Raw genomic sequence first — 23,887 nt, forward strand, 5'->3', positions numbered from 1 at the left:
TCCTTCCTCCTTGATTGCAATGGTTCAGTGATTTACAAAGGTCCTTTTATAAACATATTAATTCCCACTGCCTCTTCCCAATTGGTCTCGATGTGAGTGGCAGACATTTCCTCCTATATTTTGTAAGGTTAAGTATTCAGACATCCTGGTGGGTATCACTTACAATGTGTGCAAACTGTTCCACTCTTTGATTGATAAGAACATCTAAATGGGTGTTATCAGCCTGAGCAATTATTCTTTCTAGTCATAAGTGAGATGAGAATGTACTTTATTAATCATTTCGAAAACTGGAAGTACAGTGAGTTTTCTGAACAAGTGTAACTTGAAATCCTACAAAATGGCACTCAAAGTTAAATAATTAGGGTCTGCACCACTGGAATGAACATTAGTGTGGACATTGGCAGCTCTGATACAGATTAGCTGCCTTTAATTAATATCTCATTTTAGTTTACTTTAGTTTAGCTTAGTTTAAAGATACAGCGTGGAAACAGGCCCTTCAGCCCAACTTGCCCAAGCTGACCAAGAAGCCCCATTTCAGCTTATCCCACCTGCTTGTGTTCGGTCCATATCCCACTAAACCTTTCTTCTCTGTGTACCCATCTATATTTATTTTAAATGTTCTTATAATACCTGCTTCAATGATCTCCTCTGGCACCTTGTTCCATATATCCACCCTTTGGTTCAGTTTAGAAATACAGCGTGGAAACAGGCCCTTCGGCCCACCGAGTCTGCACCAAGCAGCGATCACCCCGTACATTAGTTCTATCTTATCCATGAGGGACGTTTCGAGGTTTACGAGAAAGATCCCAGGAATCATTGGGTTAACATATGAGCGTTTGACGGCACTGAGCCTGTACTCGCTGGAGTTTAGAAGGATGAGGGGGGACATTGAAATTTAACGAATAGTGAAAGGCCTGGATAGAGTGAGTGTGGTTAGGATGTTTCCACTAGTGGGAGAGTCAAGGACCAGAGACCATAGCCTCCGAATAAAAGGACTTACCTTTAGAAAGGAGATAAGGAGGAATTTCTCTAGTCAGAGGGTGGTGAATCTGTAAAACTCTTTGCCAGAAAAGGCTGTGGAGACCAAGTCTATAGAATTTTTAAGGGGGAGACTGACAGATTCTTGATTAGTAAGGGTGTCATGTGTTATGGGGAGAAGGCTAGAGAATAGGGTTGAGAGGGAAAGATAGATCAGTCATGATTGAATGATGGAGTAGACTCGATGGGCCGAAGGGCCTAATTCTGCTCCTTGAACTTATGAACTTGAATTAATTTACAGAAGCCAATTAACCTACAATCCTGCATGTCTTTGGAATGTGAGAGTAAAACAGAGCACCCGGAGTAAACCCACGCGAGCACAGGGAGAATCTACAAACTCGGTACAGACAGCACCCGTAGTCAGGATTAAACCAGGGTCTCTGGTGCTGTAAGGCACCACTGTATCTCCCCTTATCAATTCCCTTCACGACCTTATAGTACTCTGTAAGATCATCCTTCAGCCTCCTGCACTAATAGCCAATTCAAACTTCATATGTTTTAGTTTAGTTTAGATTATTATTATCACGTGTAGTGAGGTGCAGTGAAAGGCATCTGTTTGCGTGCTATTCAGCCAGAGAAAAGACCATACATGATTACAATCAAGCTGTCCGCAGTATACTTTTTAAGAAAAAGGACACAGTGCAAGATATAATATTGATGTCTGATACAGTCAGATTAAAGATAGTCTCCAATAAGGTAGATGGTAGTCAGGACTGCTCTCTAATTGGTGATAGGATGGTTCAGTTGACTGGGAAGAAACTATCCCTGAATCTGGAGGTGTGTATTTTCACACTTCTGTACTACTTGCCTGATGGGAGAGGGGAGGAGTGACCGGGGTAGGATGTCCTTGATTTTGTTGGTGGCCTCTATGCATTTACCCTATCTGTTCCCATCATGATTTTATGAGATGAAGAAGAAAGAAAGAAATTATTATTTTACTCAGTCACACTGAAATCTACTTACTTACGTTTTGGAATAACTTCCACTACCTAAGCCCAAATATTGTAATTCCAAATTTGAACTGCTTTCAGGGAACAAGGGGCTTCAGGGTTCTTTGTGTTAATTTATTCTAGATTTATAAAAACAATGTTGCAAAGATCAGACAGAGAACTTCTATGATGCCAAATAAAAAATACAGACTACATCTTCATTAAATAACTGCAGGAAATTTTGTCGTTTAAAGCAGTGTATATATTTTGTCCAAAACCAACCACACACTATTAACCTAAAACGTACTTTGAATAAAAATGGATAAATAATTATCTTGTACCAGTTTCTTTAAAAAAGGGAAAGGAAAGACATTAACTGCAGACGTTGGTTTAAACGAAGATAGAGACAAAATGCTGGAGTAACTCAGCAGGTCAGGCAGCATCTCTGGAGAAAAGGAATAGGTGACATTTGGATCGGGTCCCTTCTTCAGACTCCAGGCTCCTTTTCTCCAAAGATGCTGCCTGATCCGCTGAGTTACTCCAGAATTTTGTGTCTATCTACATTCTTTTGCTATCTGATTTTGAAATCCTGATCTACAATGTAAATATATGTCATCTTTCAATGATTATTTAAGAAGAAAAGTCTAGTTTGATGAGTAGACTTCAAAATTAACTGAATATATCTGCATTGAACTTGTTAATATTGTTAAGAGGAAGAGGGCATTAAAAAGGTCAGCTCAGTGGCGCAGCGGTAGAGTTGCTGCCTTACAGCGCCAGACAACTGGGTTCGATCCTGACTATCCGTGTGGAGTTGACATATTCTCCCTGTGAACACGTGAGTTTATTCCGGGTGCTCTGGTTTCCTCCCACATTCCAAACACGTGCAGGTTTGTAGATTAATTGGTTGCAGTAAATTGTCCCTAGTGTTTAGGATAGAACTAGTGTACATGTGATCGCTGTTTGGCGCAGACTCAGTGGGCCAAAGGGCTTGTTTCTGTGCTGCATCTCTAAACTAAACTAAATAAAGGTCATAGCTTTAAGGTAAGGGGGCAAATTTTAAAGTAGATGTGAGGAGCAAGTTTTGTTTACACAGAGGGTGCCGGACCTGGAAAGCGCTGCCGGAGGTGGTGGTGGAGCAGATACAATAGTGGCATTTAAGAGGCTTTTAGATAGGCACATGAATATGCAGGATATGGAGGGATATGGATCATGTACAGGCAGAGGAAATTAGTTTACCTTGGCATTATGCTCCGCATGAGCATTATGGGCCGAAGGGCTTGTTCCTGTCCTGCGCTGTTCTATATTCTATAGAGGAATATTCACAGATTTAATTGCAATATGATAAATATATTAGAACGACAAAAATAAACATGTTCAGGGAAGTGTTTATAATATATTCCTATGCACCAGTCTAACAAATAACTCGGCTGAATACAAGGTTTAATGAATCATTTGGCAACATGACTGAGGAGTTATTAAAATCACTTCACGTTGATGTGATTAATTGTGGCTGATTTCACTATATTCGCAATGAATAAGAATCAATTGCAACCAATATCTATGCATTCAATCTAAAAGCAAATTAGGAAATTGCTGGAAATTGAAATAAAATTGAGAAAAGGGTGAGCACAATACAAGTTTACTTTAGTTTTGTTTAGCGATACAACATGGAAACAGGCCCTTCTCCCACTGAGTCCATGCTGACCATTGATCACCTGCACATTAGTTCATGTTATCCTACTTTCTCAACCATTTATCTGTTTATAGGTTAATTGGCCTCTGTAAATTGCCCCTAGTGTGCTGGGATGAGAAAGCAGGATAACATAGAACGAGTGTGAACGGGTGATTGATGGTCGGCGTGAACTCGGTGTGCTGAAGGGCCTGTTTCTATGCTGTATCTCTAAATTAAACTAAATTACGGAATAAATATTATTTCTTATTCCCATGCAATCCAATCAATCAGAGAAAATTATACTTCAAACAAAACTTTGGAAATTGCTCACAAAAAGCTGGAGTAACTTAATGGGTCAGGCAGCATCTCCGGAGAAAAGGAATAGGTGATGTTTCAGGCCGAAACCCTTCTTCAGACTGAGTGCAAGGGGATAGGAAAACGAAAGATATAGACAGTGATATAGAGAGATATAGAACAAAATGAATGAAACATACGCAAAAAGTAACGATGATCACAGAAAGGTGGAGCCCACAATGGTCCATTGTTGGCTTGGACTGCTCTGTCTCTTTATATTACCATCTATATCTCTCGTTTCCCTTTCCTCTGACTCAGTCTGAAGAAGGGTCTCAACCCGAAACTTCACCTATTCCTTTCTCCAGAGATGCTGCCAGACCCGCTAAGTTACTCTAGTTTTTTGTGTCTATTTTCGGTTTAAACCAGCATCTACAGTTCCTTCCTAACACAACGAGAAGGACAAAGTTTAAAGGAGATGTGCGGGCCACGGTTTTTGAAACAGAATAGCATGTGTGCCTGGAAAGCATTGCCAGGGGCGGTGGTGAGGCAGATACGACAGTGATGTTTAAGAGACTGTTGGATAGACACATGGATCTGGAGGGATACGGTTTATGTGCAAGTAGATAAGCATCATGGACGGCACAGACATTGCAGCCCAAAGGGCCTGCTCTTGTTCTGTAGTTCTATGTTGTATGTTTATGTAACTTGTCTGTCTGCACATAACCCATATCCATCCATTCCCTGCATATCCACAAGTCTCAAATGCCACTATTGTATCTGCCTCCACCACCACCTCTGGCAGCGTGTTCCAGGCCCCCACCACCCTCTGTGTGAAAAATCTGCCCCGCATGCCTTTGCCCCTCTCACCTTAAAGCTGCGCCCTCTAGTCTTTGTTGACCTGTTATGAGTTTGGACTTGCTCCAAAATCTTGTCTTTTGAGTTGTTGAATGCTGCACTCGTGAGATTTAGTTCAATTTTATGCTAATTGTCATATTCCACATATGAGACTAAGAAGCAATCTCTGATGAATATTGAACGCTGCACCATAGCAACTTAATAATTTCTACTCATACACAGGCAATTGGATTTGGAATGCTAATATATTATTCCAAGTCGTATTATACCACTTTGTTTTTGACATTACTCCTGTCTTATGCTAATTGACCTGCCCCAACAATTAGCTTAATTGTGTCAGTTCATTACTTTCAATCATTTACTGTTGTGATTAAATGTAAACTTAAGAATTGCTAGTTAACCTTATCCTTCCACACGTAAAGTACCGCGACCTGCTGAATCTCTTCCATAATGATTGATTCCCCACATAATAAACATCGTACTTAGCACATGGAACAGTACAGCAGAGAAACGGGCCATTCGGCCCACAATGTCTGTGCCGATCATGATGTCAGGACCAACTCTTATCTGTCTGCACATAATCCATAAACTTCCAACCCCTGCATATCCATTTCAACTCCCCTTCCCATTCCCACACTGACCTTTCTGTCCTGGGCCTCCTCCATTACCAGAGTGAGGCCACATGCAAACCGGAGGAACAGCGCCTCATATTCCGCTTGGGTAGTGGAATATGGTAATGGTAACCCAATGGTATGAACATTGAATTCTTCAATTTTAGGTAACGCCCCCCACGCCCCTTCTCCCCCTCCACACATACCTTTCTTTACGCAGTCCCTTCCCCATCAACCAGTTCCTACCACCTCCTCCTCCTTCTCTCTACCCCCCCCCCCCCCAACACGTCAATCAACCCCTCTTTATCTAGATTGACCTATCTAGATAGGTCCAGGATGCCAGCTGTGTCACTTCCCATCTGTAGGCAGATTCCTCCCCATCCTGGATCAGTCCAATCAGGGTCGTGTCATCCGCAAAATTGAGGAGCTTGACAGAGGAGTCTGTGGAGGTGCAGACGTTGGTGTAGAGAGAGTAAAGGAGAGGGGAGAGTACGCAGCCTTGCGGTGCTCCTATGCTGAGGGCATGCTGAGAAAGAGGGTGAATATGAATAATCAGCATGGTTTTGTACATGGAGGATTGTGTCTTACACATTTGAACGAGTTTTTTGAGAACTAACCAAGAAGGTTGATGAGGGCAAGGCCCTAGATACCGTCTATATGGAGTCAGCAAGGCCTTTGACAAGGTTCCGTAGGATAGGCTGCTCTGGAAGGTTAAATTGTATGGGATCCAGGGAGAGCTAGGCGACTGAATTGGCTTCATGGAAGAAAGCAGAGGGTGATGGTGGAAGGTTGTTTTCAGACTGGAGGCCTGTGACTAGTGGTGTGTCTCAGGGACACCTTTTCCGGTTCTTTGCATTATTGATTATTGTATAGTTATTTGTACGTCATTGGGTTAATGAGCCTGTAGAGTAAGAATTTCATTGTTCCATTGCTGGTACATATGACAATTAAACACTCTTGAACTCTCTTCAGTCTGAAGAAGGGTCTCGACCCGAAACGTCATCCATTCCTTCTCTCCAGAGATGCTGAGTTACTCCAGCATTTTGTGTCTACCTTCGATTTAAACCAGCATCTGCAGTACCTTCCTAAACACTCTTGAATCTTGATATATGGAGCTCACTGTCACTGGAGGTGGTGGAATCAGATATAATCAGGCGGCATTTAAGAGACTATAAGAGACGTTTAGACTGGCACTTAGACACCTATCCATGTTCTGCAGAGATGATGCCTGACCTGCACTCCAGCACTTTCTGCACTTCTGTGTGATTTAAACCCTCCCAATCGTCTTTTGTACTTTCCATCCCAATCTCTTTCCCCCACTTTTCTGTTCTATGTAAACTTGAGAGTCCCAATTATATGACGTGCTTACAATCTGTGCTGCATCCGTTCACTGTGATAACAGCAAGAACAAGCATTACAGGTCCACCACCGATTTTCCGGCACCCTTGGTTCCAGAGCCTTTCTGGAATATCCGTTTTGCCAGACCATCAAGGTCTCGGCTTCCAAGAGGAGTTCAACGATACCGGAATGGTCCGCCTAGGCCGTTGGGGGGCCGAGATACCGGCCCGCAAAGTCGGTCTCGGAGGTCGGCTGTGGGAATGGATTTGCCAGCTTCAGCCGGGCCAGAGTTCCAGAGTCCCATCCACAGGCGGCAAATGGAACCCGCCGATTAGCTGCAGAAGTTCCAATATGGTAGAGATTGGCTGCCTCACCCGGGCTAGGCACCACTTTTACAGGGGGATTTCAAGCGCGCTCTCGTAATTTTGTCTGGATTAAAGGAGGTGCCAGACCATCAGTTGCTGGAAAATCAGTGGTGGATGCGTATTACCAATTCTAATATCCATTGATCTTGAAGAAATAGAATCACGCAGTGTGTAATAGACTGGCAATTAATCTCACCAAAGGGAATGGGATGAAATTTAGCCCCAAAATAACTCCATTCAGGGCAAGGATTTGAATTCTGCATTACGAAATGTTAATTATATATAGACTGGATTTTATTTTTACAAAATTAGACAAACTTTTTCAACATTTTTAGAAAAGCATAGATTGCACAAAACCTTTCAGAAAGTTAAAGGGTGACCAAGAAAATAAAAATATATTTAACTTTACAATATAAAAGAATAACGAAAAACTATTAAAGTATGCCTTTAGAGTGTTTTCATAATCAGAATGTATCTTGCATTCAAAGACAGTGAAGATTAAGGGAACTATTTATAAATCTTCCCTTTCCTTCTTAGTTCTCTGTGATTTTTGGTGTGATTTGAAGTCATCCTCATTTGCCAACCAAGTGGAATAGATTTCAACTGGGTCAATATTCCAGTGTTTATGGAATGAAATTGGAACTTGATGTTTAAGGTAGTCTTTTGAATAGTCCATTGGTCGTGCCTGGAAAGTAATAGAAAAGGTTACTGGCATTTAAGAGACTTTTGGATGGGTACATGGATATGCAGGGAATGGAGGAATATGGATTATAATAAGCATAATTTTTTTTTTTAATGTGCAGGTACTGTAGATTAGAGATGGTCTTGGCATCATGTATGGCACAGACATTGCGGGCTTAAGGGCCTGTTCTTGTGCTGTGCTGTTCTATGTTAGAAATTACACCCTGAGCGTGATGCTATGTATTTTTCTATTTCTTTCAGTCATGAGAATTTTGCCAGATATCCCGATTTGCAGCTTTTGAAGCTACAAATTTAAGATTTTTCATTGGACACTAACCTTAAAGAAACATTTTTTATTTTAGGAGATAGTGCATGGAAACAGTGCCGGAGTCAGCGCCGGAAACCAAAGCAAACCCATGTGGTCACAGGGAGAACGTGCAAACTCCACAGACAGACAACACCCAAGGTCAGGATCAAACCCGGGTCTCTGGCACTCTGAGGCAGCAGCTCTACCGGAGCGCCACTGTGCCACTCTATGGATCCTTCAACATATTCGATTCATATTTTATTTGCTGCATAAACATCCCTTAATTTGACATCACAATAGCAATTCACAAGTACATTGAAATTGGTTCTAATTATTATACTTTTGAAATGTTTTATATGTTCAATATACCACAAAGGAAAATTCACTGTCTACATTCATGACTTCAAATACATTATATTGTATAGTTGATGGAACTCAAAGTCTAAGATCTGTACAGATTGTTAAGTGTTTCAAATCCAGATTCTTTCTTAATGTCGAGTATTCTAAGTATAAATTTGGGGGAAAAAATATGGGTAACCCTTTCCGGTAAAAGAGTGGTAAAATTGTGGAACAAGCATAACAGTGTGTAATGCATGCAGTATTATTCAAACAATCAAATGATTTCCTCTTGAAAAGGGTAATCATGGGGATTTTATTTCTAAACCCACAGCAAATTGCCAGGTAAACAATTAAATTTTATGACACTTGAAAGTTTTTTGATTGAAGAAGACTGAGAAGTAGGACGTCGAGGGTGGTTGTCTCTGGACTGCTGCCTGTACCTCGTGCTGGTGAGGGCAGGAACAGAGAGATCGGGGATATGAATGTATGGCTGAGGGGCTGGTGCAGGGAGCAGGGATTTAGATTTCTGGACCACTGGGATCTCTTCTGGGGTAGGGGTGACCTGTACAAAAGGGACGGGTTACACCTTAACAGCAGGGGGACCAACATTCTGGCAGGTAGGTTTGCTAGCGCGACAAGAGTGGCTTTAAACTAAGTAGTGGGGGGGAGGAGTTGACAAATTGGGAATATGAAGATGGAGTTAAAGGGGAAGCGAATACAGAAGAAACTGTAAAGGACTCTCGAATGAATGGGAAGGGAAGTTCTAGAAGGGATATGAGAGTAAGGTCAGGGCCAATTGTGACCGGTGTGAGAGGGGAGGTAAATACCGAAGTTAAAGTGTTGTATTTAAATGCGCGAAGTATAAAAAATAAAGTGGATGAGCTTGAGGCTCAGTTAGACATTGGCAAGTATGATGTTGTGGGAATCACTGAGTCATGGCTACAAGAGGACCAGGGCTGGGAGCTGAATATTCAGGGGTACACAACGTACAGAAAAAACAGGCAGGTGGGGAGAGGGGGCGGGGTAGCTCTGTTGGTAAGGAATGATATTCACTCCCTTGCAAGGAGTGACATAGAATCAGGAGATGTAGAATCAGTATGGATAGAGATGAGGAATTGTAAGGGTAAAAAGACCCTAATGGGAGTCATCTACAGGCCCCCAAACAGTAGCCTCGACATAGGGTGCAAGTTGAGTCAGTAGCTAAAATAGGCATGTCACAAATGTAATGCTAAGGTGGTCATGGGAGATTTCAACATGCAGGTAGACTGGGAAAATCAGGTTGGTAATGGACCCCAGGAAAGAGAGTTTGTGGAGTGCCTCCGAGATGGATTCTTAGAACAGCTTGTACTGGAGCATACTAGGGAGAAGGCAATTCTGGATTTAGTGTTGTGTAATGAACCTGATCTGATAAGGGGACTCGAGGTAAATGAGCCATTAGGAGGCAGTGACCACAATATGATAAGTTTTACTCTACAAATTGAGAGGGAGAAGGGAAAATCGGAGGTGTCAGTATTACAGTATAGCAAAGGGGATTACAGAGGCATGAGGCAGGAGCTGGCCAAAATTGACTGGAAGGGGGCCCTAGCAGGGAAGACTGTGGAACAGCAATGGCAGGTATTCCTGGGAATAATGCAGAAGTTGCAGGATCAATTTATCCCAAAGAGGAGGAAAGATTCTAAGGGGAGTAAGAGGCACCCGTGGCTGACAAGGGAAGTCAAGGAGAAGCATAAAAATAAAAGGGAAGAAGTATAACATAGCAAAGAAAAGTGGGAAGCCAGAGGATTGGGACTCTTTTAAAGAGCAACAGAAGATAACTAAAAAGGCAATACGGGGAAAAAAGATGAGGTACGAGGATAAACTAGCCAATAATATAAAGGAGGATAGTAAAAGCTTTTTTAGGTATGTGAAGAGGAAAAAAATAGTCAAGTCAAATGCGGGTCCCTTGAAGACAGAAGCAGGGGAATTCATTATGGGGAACAAGGAAATGGCAGACGAGTTGAACCGGTACTTTGGATCTGTCTTCACTAAGGAGGATACAAACAATTTCCCAGATGTTCTAGTGGCCAGAGATCCTAGGGTGACAGAGGAACTGGAGGAAATCCACATTAGGCAGGAAAAAGTTTTGGGTAGACTAATGGGACTCAAGGCTGATAAATCCCCAGGGCCTGATGGTCTGCATCCCAGGGTGCTTAAGGAGGTGGCTCAAGAAATTGTGGACGCATTAGTGATTATTTTCCAATGTTCTATAGATTCCGGGTCAGTTCCTGTGGATTGGAGGGTAGCTAATGTTATCCCACTTTTCAAGAAAGGTGGGAGAGAGAAAACGGGAAATTATAGACCAGTTAGTCTGACATCAGTGGTGGGGAAGATGCTGGAGTCAATTATAAAAGACGAAATTGCGGAGCATTTGGATAGCAGTAACAGGATCGTTCCGAGTCAGCATGGATTTACGAAGGGGAAATCGTGCTTGACTAATCTACTGGATTTTTTGAGGATGTAACTAGGAAAATTGACAGGGGAGAGCCGGTGGATGTGGTGTACCTCGACTTTCAGAAAGCCTTCGACAAGGTCCACATAGGAGGTTGGTGAGCAAAATTAGAGCACATGGTATTGGAGGTAGGGTACTGACATGGATAGAAAGTTGGTTGACAGACAGAAAGCAAAGAGTGGGGATAAATGGGTCCCTTTCAGAATGGCAGGCAGTGACTAGTGGGGTACCGCAAGGCTCGGTGTTGGGACCGCAGCTATTTACAATATACATCAATGACTTGGATGAAGGGATTAAAAGTACCATTAGCAAATTTGCAGATGATACAAAGTTGGGTGGCAGTGTGAACTGTGAGGAAGATGCTATGAGGTTGCAGGGTGACTTGGACAGACTGTGTGAGTGGGCGGGTGCATGGCAGATGCAGTTTAATGTGGATAAGTGTGAGGTTATCCACTTTGGTGGTAAGAATAGGAAGGCAGATTATTATCTGAATGGTGTCAAGTTAGGTAAAGGGGACGTACAACGTGATCTGGGTGTCCTAGTGCATCAGTCACTGAAAGGAAGCATACAGGTACAGCAGGCAGTGAAGAAAGCCAATGGAATGTTGGCCTTCATAACGAGAGGAGTTGAGTATAGGAGCGAAGAGGTCCTTCTGCAGTTGTACAGGGCCCTAGTGAGACCGCACCTGGAGTACTGTGTGCAGTTTTGGTCTCCAAATTTGAGGAAGGATATTCTTGCTATTGAGGGCGTGCAGCGTAGGTTTACTAGGTTAATTCCCGGAATGGCGGGACTGTCATATGTTGAAAGACTGGAGCAACTAGGCTTGTATACACTGGAATTTAGAAGGATGAGAGGGGATCTTATCAAAACGTATAAGATTATTAAGGGGTTGGACACGTTAGAGGCAGGAAACATGTTCCCAATGTTGGGGGAGTCCAGAACCAGGGGCCACAGTTTAAGAATAAGAGGTAAGCCATTTAGAACAGAGATGAGGAAAAGCTTTTTCAGTCAGAGAGTTGTGAATCTGTGGAATTCTCTGCCTCAGAGGGCAGTGGAGGCCAATTCTCAGAATACATTCAAGAGAGAGCTAGATAGAGCTCTTAAGGATAGCGGAGTCAGGTGGTATGGGGAGAAAGCAGGAACGGGGTACTGATTGAGAATGATCAGCCATGATCACATTGAATGGCGGTGCTGGCTCGAAGGGCCGAATAGCCTACTCCTGCACCTATTGTCTATTGAATTGACCAAAAGATAGAGCATCGAAATTGCATTGAAAAAAGAAAACAAGATTTGTTTGATTGATTGAAAGATGCAAAATGGAAACAGATCTTTCAGCAAACCGAGTCCATACCAACCATGGATCACCTGTTCACACTAGTTCTATGTTATCCCACTTTATCATCAACTCCCTGCACACTAGTGGCAATTTGCAGAGGCCAATTAACCTACAAACCTGCATGTCTTTGGAAGATAGGAGGAAACTGGAGCACCTGGATAAAACCCACGCGATCACAGGGAGAAAGTGCAAACTCCACACACAGACAGCACCTGATGTCAGGATCGGACCCAGGCCTCTGGCACTGTGAAGCAGCAGCTCTACCCGCTGCCCCACTGAGCCACCTAAAAGGATTGTTTTCATGGGAAAAAATGTCTGCTATAAACTGAAACTATCAGGCTCTTTGGTTAATTATCTGCAAATAAGATGGTGGCGTATTTTGTGTAAATGAAAGGTTTGTGGCTGGGGATTTGAGAGAATATCAATGGTAGAAGCTTGTCAGTAGCCAAGATGAGAAAAAGCGTTTTAACATTTCAAGGACAGAACGGATGGAACAACAGGCTGTGCAAGCTCATTTTGACTTTTGTTTCAAGTGACAAATGATCTTAATTCAAGATACTGACAACCTATTTTTACATCCAATTTGACCTTGTGTACAACTCAGGCAGTTTGGCTTTCTTTCTTTTTTAAATCTGTTTTCAGTTGGGTTCTTAGCAGAGAGTTGTAAATCTGTGGAATTCTCTGCTTCAGAAGGCAGTGGAGGCTAATTCTCTGAATGCATTAAAGAGAGAGCTAGATAGAGCTCTTAAGGATAGCGGAGTCAGGGGATATGGGGAGAAGGCAGGAACAGGGTACTGATTGAGAATGATCAGCCATGATCACATTGAATGGTGGTGCTGGCTCGAAGGGCCGAATGGCCTACTCCTGCACCTATTGAAATTGCAACAAAAAAAATTAAAAAAGAAAAAATACTATTAGAGCACTCAACATTGTCTAGTGAATGAGTTCTTTTGAAACAAACGTTGAGGGCAGTACGGTGGCACAGCGGGTAGAACTACTGCCTCACAGCGCCAGAGACACGGGTTCGACCCAGACCTCGGGTGCCGTCTGTGTGGAGTTTGCACATTTTCCCTGTGACAGCGTGGGTTTCCATTGGGTGCTCCAATTTCCTCCCACATTCCAAAGACATGCTGCTTTGTAGGTTAATTGGCCTCTGTAAATTGTTCTGTGTGTAGGGAGTGAATGAGAAAGTGGGATAACATAGAACCAAAGTGAATGGGTGATCATAGTTTAATGCCAAGAACCCAACTGAAAACATAGATTGGGCAATCGATGGTCAGCATGGACTCGGTGGGCCGAAGGGCCTGTTTCCATGCTGTAACTTTCAATTGAATAAAAATCAAGGAATGTTTTGTTCTTGTGTTTCTGGTCACTGTCGTTTTGCCAAATGGACTGCCATTCCTCACACAGTCTCTGTAAATTGCTCCTAGTGTGTACGGAGTGGATGACAGGATAACTTTGAACTAGTGTGAATGGGTCGTCAATCATTAGCATGGATTCTGTGGGCTGAAGGGCTTGTTTCCATGCAGTGTTTCTAAAACTAAAAACTCATGAGCTATGAACGGGGTAGCACAGTGGCACTATTCCGCAAGGTATCTCTAAAGTCTAAAGTTCTATGGATTGTCTTTGGTTTTTGTGCTAGTTTAGTTTAGTTTAGTTTATAGATACAGCGCGGAAACAGGCCCTTCAGCCCACCGAGTCCATGCCGACCAGCAATCACCCCTTTCACTATGCTACACACTGGGGATAATTTACAATTTTACCAAAGCCAATTAACCTACAAACCTGCACATCTTTGGAGTGTGGGAGGAAACCGGAGCTCCCAGAGAAAATCTACGTGGTCAGGGGGTGAATGTCCAAACTCGGTACGGACAGAACCCATAGTCAGGTTTGAACCCGGGTCTCTGGCGTTGTAAGGGAGCAATTCTACGCCACTATGCCGCCAGTTGTACAGTTATTAATCTATCTTTCAATCACAGAAACGAGAACCTAAAAAAGAATTACCTGGTGGAAAAGCGGGCTGTGGGTCACGGGGATTCCAAGGCCACTGAAGCACATTCCCAGAACCATGTCATCAGGAGCATCGTCACTGTAACAGCTGCACCCTCTGTGTAGTAATCGCTTTACTGCTTCTCTGCTGAAGACCATCCTATACAAGAAGAAAAGAAAATCAAGGTGTAACTGAGAACGGCAAAATGATACATTAGTGCAAACAAAATGCTTCTGGATCCTACTGAATGCACATGGGGCCTTGTGAGTGGTTCAGAATGATAGCAGGTCCCCAAAAAGATGAATGCAAGGTTGTTTCCACTGGTGGGAGAGTCTAGGACCAGAGGGCACAACCTCAGGACAAAAGAACTTACCATTAGAAAGGAGATGAGGAGGAATTTCTTTAGTCAGAGATGGTGAATATGTGGAATGCATTGTCACAGATGGCGGTGGAGGCCAAGTCTTTAGGTATTTTTAAGGTGGAGATTGACAGATACTTGATTAGTAAGGGTGTCAGTGGTTATGGGGAGTATGCAGGAGAATGGGGTTGAGAGGGAAAGTGAGATCAGCCATGATTGAATGGTGGAGTAGACACGATGGGCCGAATGGCCTACTTCCGCTCCTATAACTTATGACGGCACAGTGGCGCAGCGGTAGAGTTGCTGCCTTACAGCGAATGCAGCGCCGGAGACTCAGGTTCGATCCTGACTACGGGTGCTGTACTGTACGGAGTTTGTACGTTCTCCCCGTGACCTGCGTGGGTTTTCTCCGAGATCTTCGGTTTCCTCCCACACTCCAAAGGCGTACAGGTTTGTAGGTTAATTGGCTGGGCAAATGTAAAAAATTATTTATTTTTTTTAAAAATTGTCCCTAGTGGGTGTAGGATAGTGTTAGTGTGCGAGGATCGCTGGGCGGCGCGGACCTGGTGGGCCGAAGGGCCTGTTTCTGCGCTGTATCTCTAAATAAATCTAAATCTAAATGAACTTAGGAGAACTTACATAAAGTTTATATTCGCTAAATTTAGGTTAGTTTGTGATTTAATTGAAGCATCCTGGGGGTGAATAGAAATAACTAACTTTTGTGGAGTGCAGGGACTGAGTACTACAGCCTGAAAATTGGAGCCAGACGTTTTGAGTAGAGTCATAGTCATACAGCGTGGAAACCGGCCCTTCGGTCCATCTTGCCCATGCCAACCAACATGCCCCATCCACACTAGTCCCACCTGCCCATGTTTGGCTCATATCCCTCTAAACCTTTCCTATTCATGTACCTATCCAAATACCTTTTAAATGCTGTTATTGTACCTGCCGCAACTACCTCCTCTGACAGCTCGTTCCATATACTCACCTCCCTATGAATAAAAAGTTGCCCCTTGGGTTGCTGTTAAATCTCACCCTCCCCCTCTCCCAACCCTACCGTTATGGAGATGGACGTACGATCGCGGGCTGCAGCAGCCTGGGGCTTACCTGGATCGGGGGCGCTCCAGTATTTCCACCTGCAGATGTTTTCAGACGCCTCTGCAATTGTGGACTGCATCAGTGAGGGGAGGGAAGCTGAATGCAGAGGTGCATTATTGAGTGGTATGGGCTGAATCACCTGCAGCTCAACACCGACAAGACTAAGGAGGTAGTGGTGGACTTTAGGAGAGGAACACCCCTGTCCCCTGTAATCAATGGTGTGGATGAGCAGTTTACCTTGGAGTGTACCTTGACAGTGAACTGGACTGGTCCAGGAAACCTGAGACCCTATACAAGAATGGGCAGAGCCAGCTGTACTTTTTGAGAAGGCTCCGCTCCTTCAACATCTGCAGTAAGATGCTGCAGACGTTCTACAAATTGGTGGCAACCAGTGCCATCTTCTTGGCTGCCTTGTGCTCGGGCAGGAGGACGAAGGTTGCGGACGCCGTTAGGATCAACAAACTCATCAGGAAGGCTGGCTTCGTTCCGGGGGCGGAGTTGGATTCATAGGAGGTGGTCTTGGAGGGGAGGATGCTCCTCAAACTGTGGTTTGAGGAGCTCACCCCCTCCATGACACACTGGTCAATCTGAGGAGTACCTTCAGCCACAGACTGGTTCTACCTAGATGTAGGACAGAATGCCACAGGAGATCCTTCTTCCCTGTGGCTATCAAACGGTACAACTCCTCCCCCTTCTGTCGTGGGGTAGACTGAGAATGACTCCCGTCCTCAATCTTTGCACATCCCCAATCCTTTCCACTCGTTACTTTAATTTCATGTTTCATATATTTTGTGTTTTTTTGACTGTTGGTGGATCAATCTCCCTCCTGGGATAAATAAAGTTCTATCGTATCGTATACTTTGGACATTTTAGATTTTTTTTAGATTTAGAGATACAGCGCAGAAACAGGCCCTTCGGCCCACCGGGTCCGCGCCGCCCAGCGATCCCCGCACACTAACACTATCCTACACCCACTAGGGACAATTTTTACATTTGCCCAGCCAATTAACCTACATACCTGTACGTCTTTGGAGTGTGGGAGGAAACCGAAGATCTCGGAGAAAACCCACGCAGGTCACGGGGAGAATGTACAAACTCCGTACAGACGCCGCCCGTAGTCAGGATCGAACCTTAGTCTCCAGCACTGCATTCGCTGTAAGGCAGCAACTCTACCGCTGTGGCGCCAAAATATGGCGACTTTGTGGGTTGTGCAACAGCATTTTACAGTGCTCTATGTATCATAGAGTGACAATAAAGAAACATTGAACTTAGTACTTGCGTATCATTTTTGTTATTAATTGCATTTTATTTTATCGTTAGTTAAATCTCAAATTGACCAAACATTTCAGTGTTAAAGGATGATTAAATAATTGAGTATTTGGCTTTTGATCATCAGTTAATTTATTTTGCACGCTATTTCATCTCTGCACCCAATTTCCAATGTTAAAAGTCCTCACATTATTTTCAGTTCACTCTGTCATCAGATTAGCCTGGTTGTGTCTATTCTTAGTAATTGGAATATGAATCCTATTGTGGTGGTTACGCGTACAGCCTTATTTTCTGCAGTGATGTGCTTACATCCCTATCCTTGGAGCCTTAAGCTCCCTGACCATTGATTACGTTGAAAGAAATCTGCTCTGGACCTTTGTCATAAAGTCATACAGCAAGAAAAATAGGCCCCTTCTGCCCAACTCGTCCATGCCAACCAAGATGCCACTAGTCCCACCTGCCTGCATTTGGCCCATACTCAGCGGGTCGAGCTGCATCTCCTGAGAACATGGATAGGTGACTTTTCAGGTCGAGAGCCTTCTTCAGATTGATAGGTGTCGTTTCGGATCGAGACCCTTCTTCAGTAATTGAGGCAGATACAATCTATCACAACATTTAAAAGACATTTGGACAGGGACATGGATAGGAAAGGTTTAGAGGGATATGGGCCAAATATAGGCAGGTGGGACTAACGTAGATGGGGTATCTTGGTCAGCTGTAGGACTCTAAGTGGTGCATGAGGCATATTTGGGACGTGCAAAATCTGTCACCGAGCTGGAAGGGAATTCTTGATAGGGCAGGTAGGTTTGGGATGTGTCAAGGGGCAAGAGAGGGAAGGGCAAGTAAGAATCAGAGGGAGGGGTGCTGAGGGAGGCACTGAAAGAGAGGGGAATAGTGAAAAGCCTGGATAGAGTGAAAGTGGAGATGATTATTCCACTCATGGGAGAGTCTCAGACAAGCGGGCACAACCTCAAAATAAAAGGATGTACCTTTAAAATGGAGTTGAGGAGGAATTTCTTCAGTGAGAGGGTGGTTTCGAGTTTAGAGATACAACCCGAAAACAAGCCCTTCGGTCCACCAAACCAGCGATCCCCGCACACTTACACTATCCTACACACACTAAGGACAATTTACAATGATACCAAGCCAATTAGCTTTCAAACCTGTCGGTGTTTGGAGTGTGGGAGGAAACCGGAGATCCTGGAGAAAACCCATGCGGTCACGGGGAGAATGTACAAACTCCTTACAGGCAAGCACCCATAGTCAGGATTGAACCCAGGTCTCTGGCGCTGTACGGCAGCAACTCTACCACTGCTCCACCATACTGCCCTTGGTGAATCTGTGGAATTCATTGACACTGACTGCTCTGGACGCCAATTAATATTTTTAAAGTGGAGATTGACAGATTCTTGATTAGTACGGTTATGAGGAGAAGGCAGGAGAATGGGCTTGAGAGGGAAAGATAGATCAGCCATGATTGAATCGCAGAGTAGACTTGGTGGGCTGAATGGCCTAATTCTGCTCCAAGAACTTATGGAATTGGTGATGGGGAGGTAGGAGGGGGAGAGGGCGAGTGAGAAGGTGGCGGGGGAGGGGGGGGGGGGGGAGAGAGTTGTCATTGTTTTTCGTGCGGGAGCCTGCCTGTAGATCCATGTGAATGGGTGCACACAGACCTTGCCCACTCACCCTCCACCTCCTGTGATATAGCTGTATCCACCAGTGCTCAGTCCATATCCATAGCGCTCTCCGAGGAAGATGGCCTCACTTGGGTCGTAACAGCTGAGTAATCTTTGGAGCCTTGGAATGCTGCATTAAATAGTCACCCATTAGTACATGCCTAATGTACCATTATAACAAAGTAAAACTAATGTCTTACTATGTCTCACTCCATGTTCCCCCTGCGGCCGCGTGGGATGTAGTGGAATATTCCGATGGTAATTATGTAGGCAGTCACAAGGCAATTTCCATCATAGAGTCACAGCGTCATACAGCACGGAAACAAGCCCTTCGGCCCAACCCGTCCATGCCAATTAGGGTGCCCCATCCAAGCTAGTCCCATTTGCTTTACCAAGAATAAACGGTGGGTCCTTTGTTTTGTTCTGGAGATTGTCTCCAAAAACAAAATGTCCCACTTCAGTATTGGCTTCATAAATCTGTGAAGTTATTATGCTTAATATGAACTCATATTAGAATAAATGTAAAACAGGAGACAGCTGATCTTTGAAGACTGGAAGTGTATGCGGACATTATACATTTAGATCAATATACGTTAGAACCACAACATGCACGAAACAATGAACAGCAGAGTTTTGCAATGGGTGGTGCTTCCAAATTACAAATGTTGTCAAACAATGAGGATTAAAAGGGTAGACAGTCAGAACCTTTTTCCCAGTGTGGAAATGTCCAACACTAGAGGGCACAGCATTAAGGTGATAAGGGGAACATTTAATGGGGATGTGCCGGACAAGTGTTTTTTACATGGAGGGTAGTGAGCACCTCGAACATGGTGCCAGGGGTGGTGATAGAGGCAGATATGAAAGTGGCATTTAACGGTTTTTAGTTAGGCACATGGAAATGCAAGGAATAGAGGGATAGGGACCATATCCAGGCAGATTAGATCAGTTTAACGGCGTCATGTTCAGCACAAATATTGTGGGCCAAAGAGCCCGTTCCTGTGCTGTACTGTTTCATTGTCACATGTTCCGAGGTACAGTGAAAAGCTTTTTTGTTGCGTGCTACCAGTCAGTAGAAAGACTATATCAGTTGGGCCATAGAAACATAGAAAATAGGTGCAGGAGGAGGCCATTTGGCCCTTCGAGCCAGCACCGCCATTCATTGTGATCATGGCTGATCATCCACAATCAGTAACCCGTACCTGCCTTCTCCCCATATCCCTTGATTCCGCTAACTCCTAGAGCTCTATCTAACTCTTTTAAATTCATCCAGTGTATTGGCCTCCATTGCCTTCTGTGGCAAAGAATTCCACAAATTCACAACTCTGGGTGAAAAAGTTTTTTCTCACCTCAGTTTTAAACGGCCTCCCCTTTATTCTTAGACTGTCACCCCTTGTTCTGGACTCCCCCAACATTGGGAACATTTTTCCTGCATCTAGCTTGTCCAGTCCTTTTATAATTTTATACGTTTCTATAAGATCGCTTCTCATCCTTCTAAATTCCAGTGAGTACAAGTCCAGTCTTTCCAATCTTTCCTCATATGACAATCCCGCCATCCCAGGGATTAACCTCATGAACCTACGCTGCACTGCCTCAATAGCAAGGATGTCCTTCCTCAAATTAGGAGACCAAAACGGTACACAATACTCCAGATGTGGTCTCACCAGGCCCTAAAAAACTGCAGAAGGACCTCTTTACTAGCTTTCTTCACTGCCTGCTGAACCTGCATGTTTACTTTCAGTGACTGGTGTACACTCAGGTCGAGTTGCACTTCCCTTTTACCTAATCTGACACCATTGAGATAATAATCTGCCTTCTTGTTTTTGCCGCCAAAGTGGATAACCTCACATTTATCCACATTATATTGCATCTGCCCACTCACTCAACTTGTCCAAGTCACCCTCCAACCTCCTAACATCCTCTTCGCAGTTCACACTGCCACCCAGCTTTATGTCATCTGCAAATTTGCTAGTGTTACTTTTAATTCCATCATCCAAATCATTGATATATATTGTAAATAGTTGTGGCCCCAGCACAGAGCCTTGCGGCACTCCACTCGCCACTGTTTGCCATTCTGAAAAGGACCCGTTTATTCCTACTCTTTGCTTCCTGTCTGCCAATCAATTCTCTATCCATGTCAATACCCTACCCCTAATGCCATGTGCTCTAATTTTGCCCATTAATTTCCTGTGTGGGACCTTATCAAAGGCTTTCTGAAAATCCAGATATACTACATCCACTGGCTCTTCCTTATCCATTTTACTTGTCACATCCTCAAAAAAATCCAGATTAGTCAAGCAGGATTTCCCCTTCATAAATCCATGCTGACTTGGACCAATCCTTTTACTGCTATCCAAATGCGCCGTTATTACTTCTTTAATAATTGACTCCAGTACCTTCCCCACTACCGATGTCAGGCTAACTGGTCTATAATTCCCTATTTTCTCTCTCGCTCCTTTCTTGAAAAATGGGATAACATTAGCTACCCTCCAATTGACAGTAACTGATCCTGAATCTATAGAACATTGGAAAATGATCACCAATGCGTCCACGATTTCTAGAGCCACCTCCTTGAGTACCCTGGGATGCAGACCATCAGGCCCTGGGGATTTATCAGCCTTCAGTCCCATCAGTCTACCCAATACTATTTATCGGCTAACGCAAATTTCTTTCAGTTCCTCTGTCTCCCTAGATCCTCCGTCCTGGGAGATCATCTGGGAGATTGTTTGTGTCTTCCTTCGTGAAGACAGATCCGAAATACCTGTTCAACTCTTCTGCCATTTCCTTGTTACCCATAATAATTTCACCTGTTTCTGCCTTCAAGGGACCCACATTTGTCTTTACTAATCTTTTTCTCTTAACATACCTAAAGAAGCTTTTACTATCATTCTTTATATTCTTGGCCGGCTTACCCTTGTACTTCATCTTTTCACCCCGTATTGCCCTTTTTGTTACCTTTTGTTATCCTTTGAAAGTTTCCCAATCCTCTGGCTTCCTGCTACTCTTTGCTATGTTATACATCTTTTCTTTTAGTTTTATTCCATCCCTAACTTATCTTGTCAGTCACGGTTGCCTCTTACTCCCCTTAGAATTCATTTTCCTCTTTGGAATGAAATGATCCTACATCTTCTGGATTATGCCCAGAAATTCCTGCTATCGCTGTTCCACCATCATTCCTGCTAGGATCCTTTTACAGTCGACCTTGGCCGGCTCCTCTCTCATGCCTTCATAGTCCCCTTTGTTCAACTGAAGGTCAAAGGGTATGTTTCCGTGCTGTGTGACACTGTGACTCTATACAGCACTGGTCCTTGTGGAATTAGATTACTAATATTCTGCCAGAGGCGTATCTTCGGAAAATAGCGCCTATGGCAGGCACTGAAATTGAGCCCTTGTCCAAACACCTGACACGGACCAGGTAGGGCCCGTCCTGTGCGTGTTTGGGGATATAGTTTAGAGATACAGCGTGGAAACAATCCCTTTCGGCCCACCGGGTCCGCGTCGACCAGCGATCCCCGCACATTAACAGTATCCTATACCCACTAAGGACAATTTTTACATTTATCAAGCCAATTAACCTACATACCTGTACATCTTTGGAGTGTGGGAGGAAACCGAAGATCTCAGAGAAAACCCACGCAGGTCACGAGGAGAACATCCAAACTCCATAGTCGGTATCGAACCCGGGTCTCCGGCGCTGCATTCGCTGTGAGGCAGCAACTCTACCGCTGCGCCACCGAGCCACCCACAGGTCCTACAGGTGCTACTGGTCCACCGCCGATTTTCCGGCAACCGGTGGTCCAGCCCCCCCCCCTTAATCCGGACAGAGAGCGCACTTGAAATCTCTCCATGGAAGTCCTCCTCCTCCTCCTCCTCCTCCCCCTCCCCCCCCCGAAAATGTTATCCCCAGGCTGGGTGAGGCGGCCAATCTCGACCTCATCGGGACTTCAGTGCCAATTGGCGGGTTGAATTTGCTCCCTGCGGCTGGGGCTCTGGAACTCCGGCCCGGCCAGAGCCGGCCAATTCGTCCCCTTAGCCAACTTCTGAGGCCGGCTTTGCGGGCCAGTATCTCAGCCCCTTCTGTTGGTCTGACAAAACGGATAATTTGGCAAGGCTCTAGAACCAAGGGTGCCGGAAAATCGGTGGTGGACCTGTATTCCAACAATAGCCTAGATCAGAGGTGATCTACTAGCCTTTGAGAAGTCTATATGTGTATAACTGTGGAGTGGAATAAAACCTCCAGTTACAAAGCACCATTTAATATTTTACTATGACTTGCGTAAAGGGTTAATGGTATCGCAGATCAATTGGACTAAAGCACTCATTATCGGCAATGTAGTGGTGAAGCTACTGCTTTACAATCCTGACCAGCTGCGCTGTCTGTACGGAGTTTGTACGTTCTCCCCGTAACCTGCATGAGTTTTCGCCGGGTGCTCCAGTTTCCTCCCACACTCCAACAGCGTACAGGTTTGTAGGTAATTGGCTTGGTATAAAATGTAAAATTGTCCCTTGTGTCACTGGCGCCCCCCTTCAAGTGGTGCCCAGGGCACGTGCCATCCCCTAGATACGCCACTGCATTCTGCCAATAATAACCTGTTTCTGTCTGCTCCTTGCCCTCTAGTCATTAGTCAGCTCTCTATCAATGCTAATATATCACCCTCAACATAGCGTGCCTTAAACCCTTTGTGAAAACATCAATCACTGGTTGCTCTTTATCAATCCCATTAAATATAGATTAAATAAACTAGAGGATTTGCCAAACACATTTCACTTCCATAAATTAAAATAGAAAATGCAGTAAATATTCAGCCTTTGGAGAGCATGTGTGGAGAACGATATGATATATGATAATTATTTCCAAGATCTGCTGTATGGTTTATTATTCTCTTTCATAAATTAATCATCACCACATAATTGCATCTTGAATCTCCAACTTCTCCATTACATCTTTTTTGATGGATTCTACCATTTTCCTGACATTTGGTTTCAGAATAAATTCACATCTGTCTCTTATTTTTATTCTTTCACTTTACTTAAACAATAATAAACCTAAACCTTACCAAGGCATGGTGCATTTAGTACCATCCAATGAATCACTGCTTAGCTGGGTGAGTTTTGGAAGATCAAGGGGTGGCACACAGTGGCACAGTGGATAGAGCCAACGGCCCTCACAGCGCCAACCACCCTCACAGCGCCAACGACCCTCACAGCGCCAACGGCCCTCACAGCGCCAACGGCCCTCACAGCGC

The 23,887-nt window shown here is 44.1% G+C and overlaps 1 protein-coding gene across 2 annotated transcripts in view; it reads right to left on the bottom strand.

The window, feature by feature from the left end:
• Positions 1-7,483: 7,483 nt before the first annotated feature.
• Positions 7,484-23,887, bottom strand: part of b3glcta (beta 3-glucosyltransferase a) — a 72,230-nt gene continuing 55,826 nt past the window's right edge. Inside the window, exons 13-15 of one of the 2 annotated variants that reach the window (XM_078403039.1) lie at positions 18,655-18,774; positions 14,258-14,402; positions 7,484-7,787 (exon numbers count right to left, since the gene is read on the bottom strand). In XM_078403039.1, coding sequence (XP_078259165.1) covers positions 7,614-7,787; positions 14,258-14,402; positions 18,655-18,774 — 439 coding nt within the window. In that variant the 3' untranslated portion in view covers positions 7,484-7,613. The remainder of the gene's footprint in view (positions 7,788-14,257; positions 14,403-18,654; positions 18,775-23,887) is intronic. The other variant, XM_078403040.1, reaches the window with a different exon arrangement.

This window comes from Rhinoraja longicauda, chromosome 7 (genome assembly GCF_053455715.1).
Source record: "Rhinoraja longicauda isolate Sanriku21f chromosome 7, sRhiLon1.1, whole genome shotgun sequence".
Taxonomy (NCBI): domain Eukaryota; kingdom Metazoa; phylum Chordata; class Chondrichthyes; order Rajiformes; family Arhynchobatidae; genus Rhinoraja; species Rhinoraja longicauda.